General features: G+C 37.8%; 1 protein-coding gene and 1 long non-coding RNA gene across 7 annotated transcripts in view; one reads left to right on the top strand and one right to left on the bottom strand.

Annotated features, from left to right (window-relative positions):
• Nucleotides 1-7,204, top strand: part of LOC131438175 (uncharacterized) — a 140,271-nt gene extending 133,067 nt beyond the window's left edge. For all 6 annotated transcript variants that reach the window (XM_058608009.1, XM_058608013.1, XM_058608008.1 and 3 more), the window contains exons 6-8: nucleotides 5,058-5,654; nucleotides 5,716-5,868; nucleotides 5,929-7,204. In XM_058608009.1, coding sequence (XP_058463992.1) covers nucleotides 5,058-5,654; nucleotides 5,716-5,868; nucleotides 5,929-6,126 — 948 coding nt within the window. In that variant the 3' untranslated portion in view covers nucleotides 6,127-7,204. The remainder of the gene's footprint in view (nucleotides 1-5,057; nucleotides 5,655-5,715; nucleotides 5,869-5,928) is intronic.
• The window catches only part of LOC131438178 (uncharacterized), a 37,104-nt gene that overhangs the window by 4,732 nt on the left and 19,035 nt on the right, over nucleotides 1-13,337 (bottom strand). The window lies entirely within an intron of this gene.

Below are 13,337 nucleotides of genomic sequence, written 5' to 3' on the forward strand. Positions count from 1 at the left end.
CCTATGCTTTATCTAACTAGTTGACAGTGATAAAACTCGATCTTTCATTCGTGGTACCAGCTCTAGCCAAATCGTCTGCGATAGTTGATGACTGACAATTTCCAGCAACATGTGAATTTTCAACGGTGGGTGAAATCCCAACTTTTGTCTCGTAGGATGAAGATGCAAGAGTTACGTTATCCCGCATATTCGCATAAAGAAACTCTTTCAAGAATCCAGGTTCAGATTCAGTATTCTGATCCAGAAACCTTGTTCGATAATTCAATGTTCTAATCCAGTGTTCAGGACCAGAATCCAGATCTAGATATCGCTTAGTTATTACTGGTTGAGAGGACTTGGGAGTTTTTCTAACAATCATAGAACCAAATTCTACCAAATGCAATAAACACAATCATGCACATCACCAAAACTTATTTTTTGTCCCAATTTCCTCTGTGGAAAGTCGTCGCTTGAGAGTCGCAAATAAACTGTTTGACCTCAAATAAACTGTTTGATTTAAAATGTTTTCGTTTTTGTCTCTCATACAAGAAGTAAAACCAGAACTAGAAATGACTAGAAAAGTTACTTTTGAGCGAGCTCTTAAAAAAAATCATTGTGTTGTCCACATACGCCACAAGAAAACACGCCTAATGTTGAACTTTTCTCCATTACCCAACGAAAAGACGGTCTGAAATTATGGCTGATGAAATGAAAATAATGAAATCAAAGACAGTTATAAATCCGTCCGCCACCTTCTCCAATCCGGAGAAATAGCTTTACCACTTGAACTACCCGAGTAGAGTGTGAGATTAAAAAGAAAATTCAATTTGATGTTGTGCTGTTCGTATATATCGATTACTTAGTTTGCTATCGTTTTGGTCATTTTAACAAGTCAAAGATCAAAATCGAAAGCAAAAAAATGCTGTGTGACATCAAACTGAATCAAACTGGACTATTAATTTCTAGTAATTAGGAATCCGGCAATAAAGTATCCCAGATTATTTGTTTATTCGACTAATTGGGACAATGAACAACTATCTCGCTTCTGACCACAGGTAGAACCAGAATCTCGGTTCCAAGATCTATTAGATGATTGATAAAATACTTCTCATAGTATCTAGCGTTAGTGTGTACAGGGTCCGGCACTCGAAGTGTAACCAATTAAAAAGGCCATAAATTCAGTTTGGAAAATTACTTTTACTTAATTCAAAGTACAAAATGTGTAAAAATAATACAAAATTCAGAATCAATTCACTTTTGCTCGATATGACCACCTTTTGCCTTGACTATGGCCTTGAGACGGTCAAAAAACGAATCGGAAGCTGCCCGAATGTGACTTGCAGGTGTATTTTGGCCCACTCGCGTACAATAACTTTTTTCAGCGTCTCGAGACTAGTGTATCTTTTAGTTCGGACTTTGCTCTCCAAAATGGCCCAAAGAGAATAATCCATTGGATTCGCATCTGGTGAATTCGAGAGCCATTGTGTGGACGTGATGAAGTTCGGAACGTTGTTTTTCAGCCATTCTTGGTTCACTCGAGCTTTGTGAGACGGTGCCGAGTCCTGCTGAAACGTCCATGGTCTGCCACCGAAATATTTGTCTGCCCACGGCTTCAAAGCAACCTCCAGAATACTTTCCCGATAATATGTCGCATTTACCTTGACGCCAGGCTCGAAGGTCTGAATTTGGTTACACTTCGAGTGCCGGACCCTGTATATGAAGTTCTAAGCATTTATAACTTGGAATGAAAATTGTTTGAAGAGTGTCTTCGACACAGTTTGTGGACTACTTAGGAATATACAAATTAAACATATATTTTTTGGTGGCTCCTCTAAGCCACTAAAGTATTATTAAAAATTAGCTCTACGATCTGAAATCTGAAACATTCAATGTTCGATGTTCGAACTTCGTAAACAATGAATTTTTCCATACTGCTGGATATAGAGTTATGGGTATTTTCAGAACGGGTTTGGCGACTAGATTTTTTCCCCCTTCAGGTTCCCCGATTTCTGGATGCACTGAAAATAATGGTCTAAAAACTTTGGAATGAACTTCGCGTCGTCGTATGATTACAAATATCGAAACATTTTTGTAAAACTGAACGCAAAAATTGTTACAGGATCGGATACTTAACGTATCTAGAAGGAAATCGATGACGTCAAATATATTTCTCATATCAAATTCTGAAATAAGCTCCTTCTACGACTGACGATCAGCGAGATGGGAATGCCAAAGCCACTATTCACTATTGACCTGCTTCAGACAAACGTGGTACCGATGATCGACAATTTATCTAATGCCTCCCAGGCATGAGGTTTGACGCCAATATTCTATTGATTAAAAAGAAGGAGCATTATTTGCGTAAAAATTGAAAAAATGTTGAAAAAAATCGTTTCTTCGTGGTTATGGTTGTGCTCAACTGCAGGATCTCGGATGTCAAAGCATTTTTGTAAAAGGCAACATAGGATTGAAGGAAAATTCTTCCATTGAAACTTAACTTTGTATGTTTGTGTTGTCATTCGAAATTTATTCAATTTCAATAGATTCACTGAATTGTTGATTTTAATATTTTCATTTTTTGAGTTTCACAAAACTTTTGCCTTAAAACAGTAAAATGATAATATAATGTGATATTAATTGAAAAAATTTGATGAGTTGATATCATATTAGGTTTTCAATCTGATGTTTCTATAATAATCAGATTTCAATTTGTTCTCATTTTGATGTTAGACTTTACTCGGGTACTGTTATGATACACAACGATGTTATGATGCACAACGCAGATGACTTCCGGCTAGAAAAGAACTTGGTATTTGATCTGCACGGTCGGTTAAGTTCACATTTTAGTTGATCCCCTGTGATCAAATTTAGCACTCAGTTCGTGTTCGCATCTCACACGACACAGTCGAAAATCATTTACGGTCGAAAATGATTTACGGTCGAAACAACAGAAACAAAGGCAATACAGTACAGTAAACAATAGAGTGTACGGAATGGTCAAACACGATTTAACAAAGCCTGAATCTTGGCCTACAAGACCAAATTCAATTTGTATAGATTTCAAGCCTTTCAAAGTTAGACCAGCAGCAAATGAAATTGAAATCTTACTTAAAGAACGAATGCATCTAGACGCTAATAATGTAAGTGAGATTCAATTCAACAAGGCTTCTAACTGTGTGTACATTATGTTAAAAAGTGAAAGAGATGCAATTGCATTCGCTTCGGTTATCAATAAGGGGCACAGCGTTGAGTGTGATAACATCAAATACAAAATACCTGTGCACATGGTGGACAATCCCATAGAAGTACGCGTACATGACCTTCCTCCGCAGGCCAGCGATAAGTTCGTTCGGGATAACATGTCGCAGTATGGTGAAATCCTTTCCATCGAAAGGGAAGTATGGCGGAATTTTTTCCCCGGCATCCGGAATGGCGTGCGAGTGGTACGCATGCAACTACGTAAGGCAATTCCATCTTACATCATTCGTGGTCAAGGTGGGACACATCCGTGTAAAACGCTGATTACCTATGAAAATCAGCTGGTTACATGCCAGTTTTGTGAACAACCTGCGCACTACGGTAAACCTTGCACCGAAACTGCGAAAAGGACATCTTCAACCAAAGACAAGGTCAACCGTTAAACAATGGAAACTAGTGAGCGCAATACTCCTGTTTCATCATCAAACCAACCAGCAACTGCAACCAATGTACAACAAGGCGCATCTACAGCAACTAGCAACGAGCTCAAGACTGCGAACATTAAGGAAAACGAAAAGAAGACGGAAATCAACAACAAAACCACCGATGCGTCAATGAATGACGAGACGAGTCTCGAACAAAGTGTCCCTCAACCCTCGCAGCAGGGAAAGCTCCTCTCCTCATAGAAAAGAGTGCTTACCCAATGTTTGAATGGTCTAGGATTAACAATTAATGTGATGTGATACAATGTGATGGATTATAGTGGCTATTTCCGATTACAGAGATGTAACCGAATAATTGACACAATCGACAAACCAAACATTAACTTGATCAACCTCTACAAAGTCGTTTGCTTAAAAATCTTACCAAATTAGCTTCGGTCATATAGATAGATCATTAGTGTAGCCCATCTGCAAGAACCGCCAGTGATTGTCTATCTCTTGGAATTCATTTCATAACGTTGCAAACATTCTATAAATCCAGATTGTCAAGCAAAGACACTTTGTTACATTACTTTTCTTATCCGATGGATAGAATACAAAATCAACATTACTCTCAGTAGACTGGTGCCTCTGCCTAATTAACAATTTTGGTATCTAATAGTAATCAAAATTAGCTCGGTACGTTAAGATAAAACTAGACAGTTTAGAATGAAACGCAACTGAAAAGCTGCCGAGGTACAACAATCTCAGTTCATGGGTCGCGATTACCATTTCTCACGCCTCATTGTATAGTCTATAATAAAATGATATCAGTTTTAATTTATCAATTATTCATCGATTGTGGGTTGAGCATTAAACATTGTGCGAGGGCAGTATAGATATTACAGTTTGTCTATTAAGGTTAAGATAGTCTTTACTAAACAAATTTGTAAAACATTAGATCATAGTATTATGAGTATAAACAATTTAACTGTGCTAGTTACAAATTGGCATTCATAACTCACATCATTCATTTTTGGTGAAGCAAAAACAGCAGAAAACGCCCACGAAGTCGTTTTTTGATTCAGCACAAATGATAAATCGTTTCGAATATCAAAAGCACGAGGTGAAAATTATTTATCTAACGGCCACAAATCCGCCCATCTGTTCCGATGAAATAATTCTTTTTTTATGCTAATTCATCAATCACTCTTAAACGGTTTCTTTCGTTCTTAATTCTCAAGTACACACCTCTCGGGTGTGTTTTTTCTCTCTCTTCGGTAAACTGGTTTCATTATAGTTCGTTTTGGGAAGGTCCAGTCATTATAAGATATTCAACTCGTTTGCGATTTCGATTCGAGGAAATGATCCAATTTCAATACTTTAAGCTAACACGTCTCACCCCGGAAACATTGCTGCCAAACTGATACCAATCTTTCACTTATCGTCTCATTACAGGATGACGGTGGAATCGAATTTTTCAACACGATTGTTCTGCAGCCCCATTTGAAGCTGGTTACGGATTTGGGGCGTGGCTATCATGTGCGTTGTCGGTACAAGAGTCGTGAGGCAGCCATGAAACCTTCGAAACCATACGATGACAATCGACCGATGGCACTAACCAGTGCCGAGGGTGGCGTAGACCGACGCGATCATGGTCGATCGTTGGACAAGGATCCGGTGGCACAGGAAGAAGACATCGACGTCAAACCGATGCCCGGGTGCCACATGAAGATCTTTTCCGGTGAAAAACTGGCTGAAAACGTGAAAATTGGAGATCCACTTACGCTAATGATCAACATCGACAAGCAGGATCTGTACGGTCTGCACGTTACCGATTGTTTGGTACGCGATGGACTGGGCTGGGGGGAACAGAAACTGGTCAGTGACGAAGGCTGCCCACTGGATAACGAAATATTGGGACCGTTCGAATACACCGATGATCGGACCAAGGCTACGGTCACTTTTCCGGCGCACAAGTTTCCCTACACCACCTCGGTGTACTACCAATGCAACGTGAGGTTGTGCGCTTTGGATGATCCGGACTGTCACAAGGTTGGTAGCATATTCGAGTGATGGCATCTTAACAGGTTCATGACTTTACATTTCTTTTCAGCCTCCAAACTGCACTGGCAATAAAATGCAACGGTCGAAGAGACAGGCAGACGATGAAGGACTTCCCGCGACCATTGAAGTTTTCTCCGGACTGTACGTCAATGAGAATGCCGAGGTGATCAATGATGATGCAGATTCGGTGTTCAAGGAGAAAGTATGTTTGTTTGCCTAAATGTTAAAAAAACACATCAACTAATCAACGTTTTTTTTTTAGACTCCGGATGACGCTATCTGTGTGTCCCAGCGAAGCTTTGCCGTTGCCATAGCCATTGCCGGTCTCTGTCTAATGCTGGCCGTTGTCCTGGCGGTGATGTGCATCGTTGCCAGGCGAAGTAACAAGACCGTTTCCAACTCGGGCAGCTCGATCTACAGCGGCCCGTATACCAACACTGCCTTTTCGCATAGCAGCTAAACAAACGAAACCTGCGACGGTGTGCGTGAGAATGCTTGCGTGTTTGCGGTGTGATAGGATATATCTTTTAGGAGCTGAAATTTGAGTAATAGAAAGCGTGACTACTGTGATTCTTCCTTTTTAAACACTAACATTCATTGATAATTGGAATAAGGAAACGATCACAAATTTCATAGGGTAAATGTGCCAACTAGTGGAAATAGATACTTTTTTTTTAAACTAGCACTTTTTAATTGGTACATAGCAAACTGCAAGACATCTACGAGAGTATTATGCATATTCCAAGTTTGGAGTGAAACTATAACCAGTGTTTCAGAAACTTAGATATTTCAATTCACCTTCAGATATTACTAGACAATGTATTATTTAATTCCTTCCTTTGATTGTCTGCTAATATCGCAGAGGATATGAAGATGTCACAAAAACCATCCAAATCATGAACTGAAGAAATCTAATCCTAATTGTATTTCTTCATTGCATGTCATCGGGATGATATTCAGCCTCTGTCTGTTTAATGTAGCTATATTTTACAATACATTCTACTTTCGAGCTGAATCAATTGTTACTTTTGCACAAGCACTGTCCAAAACTAAGTCAGGTGTTGGGTTTCTTTAAAATCTATTCAAGTCTCTTACTCTATCTCTCTAACCTAAACTGATTCGAATGAACTACCTACATTTTAAACTAGATTAAGCGACGAATAAAATACGAAATATAAAATCGTTTGTAGGTTAGTAACTGTGATACGATTGAGCATTTTTTCGCTTGGAGGGAAATGTACAATTAACAAACATGTAATCAATCGCAAATTGACAAAATCGTGCTTATGTAAACTAGCAATTCTCGTTAGAACAGAAAAAAATGTTTTCTTGTATCTCAGTTCAGAGAAAAGAGTAGAATAATACAAAACAATTAGCAGTTTAGTCGTAAATATTAAACAACAATGACGACAATGACGATCAGAAACACTTGTACTAAGAAAATTAGGATCGCACTGTAATTGAATATAGAAGATGTGCTTGTATCTACGAACCATTACAAAACGAACGAATTTAATAAACATTTGGAAAAATCAAAAGTGAGTTTTGCAAGAAAACAGTGACAATCCGATTTTGACCTATAATATCACAGGGATCAGAATATTTCCACAAAAATTTGGGTGCTGCTATTCCGGAATCGGAAGTCGTATCCAAATCAAAGTCAATTGGCACTTTGATGTTAGAATGTAGAGGCGCTGCTTGTTAAGAGATGATGCTTTCAGCAAGAACTGTCAAATCGGTAGGGTGGGCGAAGGGTGCAACGGTTTTAGGGGGGCGGCAGACCAATCTTTAGGACCTTTTTTTTGCGCTCGTTATCTTTCCGGAGATGGAGTTCAGTTTTTTCACTAAACCAACGATGTTGGTGCCAAATTTCCTGGATACGCCACTGGCCGATATGACAACTTTCGGAAGAACCTCCTTTTCTTGGGTCCATTTTTCATTGGCAGGTGTCACTACCGGTAATTCAGTTTCGCGGCAATGTGACTATAAAACCTTCCATTTGAGTCTAAGTTTGTAAAAATCAGTCAAGCCATATCCGAGAAAATCGAGTGCACATTTCTGTTTTAAACACACTCATATATTTTGCGTACTCGACGAACTGAGTCGAATGGTATATGATACTCGGCAATTTGGCCTGCGTTCAAAAGTCGGGTTCCACAGTGATTGCATAGTCAAAGTCTATGGTCCAAGTGTATACGTGTTGGGGAAGTTAGATGGGCATCAGCTGATGTGATTTTTAGCGGGAAAATGTTGCAAACAAGGAACACAATTCGATAGTTCCACTACAAAAGGACCTAAGTGTAAATGAGAGTTTCTCTGGGTTTACTTTTTCTTTCAGGATTTACCAGATTGATTTTATATTTGACGCTTTACTGTAAGCAGATCCTTTAAATTAAACCCATAACCACTCCATTTATATTGAAAACTTTCATGAAATTTCAGTAATGGCTCGGTAATAATCAAAAGAGAAAGTAAACGAATTTAGGCTCTCATTTCCAGTTAGGCCCTTTTGACGTGGGACTATCGAACTAATGAAACACCAACTCAGGAAATGTTTTTCTGTTTGTTTAAAAGCTTTTTGCATTTTTTCTGTATTCGCCCTAATCCGCGAACAAAGGAATGTACGGCATTCAAAAAGATTGGACCTATAACCAGCTTAACTGCGGTTCACACATTTCTATTTTATGTAAGGGAGAGTGTTCGGTTACCGGCACCCTTTTCTTTTAAGCTTATAAGCTCTGACTAAGTGCACATTATGCAGACATCTATACATCAATGGAAAGCTAAAGTCCCTAGCTAACAACTGAACAAGAAACTAAGTGTATTCATTCGATTGAAAAAAATTTAAAAGTAAAGTGATAAATTTTGGCCATTTCAAAAAAGGTGTTTGACTACCGGCACCCCAAAAAATTTCGCTAAAAATGGAAAAATGTAAGTAAAAATTGCCATTATTCAAAGAAAAAAACGGAATTTATTCTTTCCGGAGGCGTTTTGGATAAAACTCTGCATTATCGGATGGTGACTTCGCGTTGGCTCGCCTTTTGTGTTGATTAGGCCGGTCTTCCACCGGCTTCGCTTGATTGAATACGTTGCTGCAGACGAATTTATTGGTTTCTTATCCACTAAGCAACGTTTAATGGCATTAATCAGTGCATTAAAGTTCTTCTTTCTTCACTTTGACGATTTGTTTGGAGTTGCCATGGCTAACTGAACCAGAGAACCAAAGTGCATATTTATATTAAAGATATTCTGAAGCCGTCAAGTTGTCCTCGTGTTGTATATCACCCGAGATGCCAGGTAATACAATAAATTTTGCTAGCAAAAACGAAAAGATCGCGCTAATTTTCAAAAGTCTGTAATTTCTGACGAATGTCTGCAACCTATTGAAGTTTCAAAAGTCTGTAAAAAGTCTTTAGACGAAAAAAGGTTACATGTTAACTAAGAAATTTGATAATTTACAGTCAAATTTGCAGACTTGGCATCTCTGCATATTATTGACAATTTTTGAGCGATTTGTCGAAAAAAATTAGGTACCGGTAACAAAACACCTTGGGGTACTGGTAACAGAAATCGGTAAACATTTGGAAAATTACAAAAAACACCTTTCCGAATGATGCTTTTCAATTTATGATACTATAAGTCATAAAAAACTTTTATGTTGATCTTCACGCAACTAAAATTTGATTTAGGCGCAGCAAAAAGTACAAGCGTCTGTTTGCTTTGGTATTCGGCACAAAAAGAACGTGCTGCTATTACTAACACATGATATTTGTCGGAGTGACGCTATCTACTTTCTGTCAAAATTTACGGTGGGGTGCCGGCAACCTAATATTGCCGGCAACCGAACATCTTCCCCTACAAATATATCCGTACACACTGCATTCGTGTGCGTTAAGTTCTACTCGCTCTAGGCTGACCCAACCGATCCGAGCTCTTGGGCACCGACTTTTTTTAGCATTAAAAATGCCTCACTCTTCACTATACGGGGCCGGGTGTCAATTAAGAGTTTCAAAAAAAGCCGCACAGTCTTTTTCTGTAATAATTTTGAACGATAATAACTCAAACACCTCGAATTTTATTTAGTAGCAGTTTTGATTAGTTCGGCATAGGGAGGCTTCGCCTCATACATAAAAATTAGTCCATTGTTTTGCGTAGTATGAACACAGACTAACAGACAGGACACTTAAGGTAGCGCTTCGCTGTGGTCACGGGAGTTCGCTGCCTATCCCGGGGTTTCACGCACTTTACCCAAAATTGTGAGAAAACGGGGAAGTAAACGGAAATTCCAAGAAAATACGATTCTAGATAATTAATTTTTCTATCGATTCGTATATAAATTGTGCTTGATAAACATTTTTATTGAAAGATTTCGTGCGAGTTATAAAAATAAATGAGTTTTTCCTTATTCTTTCACACGCACACAATGTCAACGCATGCATTGGGGTGTGCAAAATGCTACATGCGGAAGACGCTAACAACATTTCTTTTGTTTTCGTTGTCCGTTTTCTCTGCGTAAACGTTGAATATAGATGAATAGAAAATGTAAGTAAGTGTTACTACTTTGTAAAATAATTTCTATTCATGTTTCAGTAGAACCAGAAATCAGTAATGATTTTCATCGCTACTAGCTTTGACGCTTTGTTGAAAACGTAGCACATCCCTACATATGCGAGTTGTTTATAGCGAGAAAAGGAAAAAAGAAAACCAAATTTTAACAAAACTCGCACGAAATCTCGCGAAAGAAAAGCTTTCCAACTGATATCTGGTTAGTATTTTAGAAATTTGAAATTTAGGGTGAAATTTCGGCGACAAAGCAAGAGGAAGCAGTGAGTTGTCTTGCTTCGACCTGACCACGGCGAAGCGCTACCTTAAATTGGATTCTTTAATCAGTTTAACGGTCATTTCGAATATTCCTTCAGTTGGGACAGCACACGCATATGTTACGATGGCGCCACGTTACCGTATCGACAACATCCAGTCTGTCATCTAGACTGCATTTATTTTTTTCTACCAAAAAAGTTGCCATTCATACAGAATTTTCTGTAATGCACTGATTTGTAGGGTGACAGAGGTAACACTTCATATATTTTGGCCCACCGAACAAGCCTTATGGATTTAATCGATATTAAGTAACCCATGTTGCATCAATTTGAAGCTAATCACTTTAAATTACCTACTGCGAAAGGGTTTTTCAAAGACATAACAACATTTGGTGGATATTTTTACAAAGTAGGCCAAATGAAAATCAAACCTAAAGTGGGCCAAAATACCTTTGTTACCCTATACATCCATGCGAATCTCATACAGGGGACAGAGAATCAATACATATTGTAAAAACTAAATAGATAATGGTTCCTACTTCTCATCCTCAAACGCAACACAAAATCGAACTCATGTTTTGTTACGATATTTACTTGTTTCTGGTCTGCCGTCACTTAATTTCGGGTAAAAATTACCGACACAATAAAAAAATAGCCTAGATGACTATAAGTTCATTTTACATGGGATCCTATAATGAACTTTTTAAATATTCCGTGCGAAAAACTAACTAAAAGGATTAAATTTTACAGCCAGAGATGTCAGGTCCTCTATTGTTTTGCTCTCAAACCAGTTTTGTATTTCATACTTTATAGAGAAATGATTCCCGCGGACATTTTTTCGGATTTACAGACTTTTGCAACCCTGTCTGAAGACATTCGAAATTTTTACCTGTCATCTCTGATAACAGCGATGCAAACAAACAAACCAATGATCGGTTTCACCTACCTGAGAAGGGATTTTTCTGAACAACGTTGAGAAAAATAAATTGTTGCCTCAAACATCGCTAAAAAGTTAAATATATTTTAGACGTAATCCCATTAATTTTCTAATGAACAAAGCAAGGTGAAATATGGCATCCCTGCATCTGGCAGCTGATCTGTGTTGACAAACGGGAGGGAACTAACTAGTATAAAAACTTTTAAAATACACAAGGGGTGTACCGATAGTAAATAGTTCGCGCAGTTCAATATAGGTGAAACTAGAGTACCTATAACCAGATTGACGACGTCTCATCGGTAATGTTGGCAACAAACCAAAACATTTACTCAGCAATGTTGGCAGTTTCGTTAGCTTTCCATTGTATTTGGCAGGTCGTTTGCTCGTTTGGAACAAAGCTGTCATTCCAAATGAACAGTTGTCGTCACTCTGGTTATAGTCATTCTAGGTGAAACCAGCGCCCGGCGAAAATTCTTTTTTAAAAGAATTTACTCTTAGTGTCATGTCTGTTAGTCTATGGTCCTAGGACGGACCGAAAATGACATGTTCTCATTGTTTACTTTCTTTTTCAATTATTACGAAATAGTCCTGTATTTTTCGATATTTTTTCAGTGCAGATTATAATATTATAGTTTCAATTATTGTTCTCTGTAAATAGAGAAAAGGATTGGTACAAGTAACGTAATAATCAAAATAGAAAATAAACAAAGAGAATCTGTCATTCGCACTTAGGTCGTAATGAATATTCTATACCGATTTCGTATTTCAATTTTGAAATAAATCCATTTGTTATCAAAACACTTATTATGACTACAGTTTTTTGCATCGCTATAAAAGCCACATTGAAAATTTTTCGAAGTACATTTTCTGTGTTATTATTTCTTAAAGCCGAAGCAAAGTTATTGTATTCAATTTTATCACATTTATATCGTTGATTGAAAGTCGAAAAACCGGTAGAAAAACATGGTGACTTTACTAATGACATGACTACAATAGCCCTATTCGCTGCCGGCTTATTTTTTTTATATTTTTTTTACAGCAATGGCAGTTTTCATTGTTATAATTTCCATATTTAAATTTTAAAACTGATATAAAATATGCCTCGAGTACTACAACACTTCTGAATATGCCCAAATTACCTATTGTCCAATCCAATCGAGAATGTGCTAATGTGTGGTTAATACTAGTGGGAGTGTGCCAAAGGTACACAGGAAATTTTGTCAAGTTTCTTAGAGCCAATTCATAACGGAATATTTGAAACGAAAAATTGTACAATGCATAAAGAACAGTTGAGATAATCATAAAACTGTTACAGGAAATCTTCGATACGTCATAGAACCGATTTTTGCTTGTTTCAGTTCTAAGCTAATCAAACTCTATGCGCATTTTCCGCAGTGTATAACTATGAAATTCATAAAAGTTTTTTCGTCAATGTAAGATTAGTGTGCGTAACAGAGACGTCAAATCACTCAATGGCTATCTGAATACAACATTGCACTTCTACTATAAATTAACTTCTTGTATTCTGCCTCTATTGAGATTTCTATGCCCGGTGAAAAATGAACGGCGGCCCTACTGAAAAATGGGTGGCCAACACGTTTCCTGATGAAAACAAAACAATATGTAAAAGCGATTCACACGCAGCATCAAGTGACTATCACCTGCATGGAACGATTACGGAACAACAACATTAATTGTAAGCAATTCATATGAAAGGACACTACGTCAAGTTCACGGAACATTTTAACGTCGGATACGTGAGCAATATTCGGCTAAAAAAAATTATAAAAATAATCTGGACGTCGACGGAAGTTGATTGATCGTCTGAACCATGTTTAATGCATGCGTTTCCTGATGAAAACAAACTAATCTCATTTGCATTTGTGGTTGTAAGTGAGCTGTCAAAGAGCCTAA

The sequence above is a fragment of the Malaya genurostris genome, chromosome 3 (genome assembly GCF_030247185.1).
Source record: "Malaya genurostris strain Urasoe2022 chromosome 3, Malgen_1.1, whole genome shotgun sequence".
NCBI classification, from domain to species: domain Eukaryota; kingdom Metazoa; phylum Arthropoda; class Insecta; order Diptera; family Culicidae; genus Malaya; species Malaya genurostris.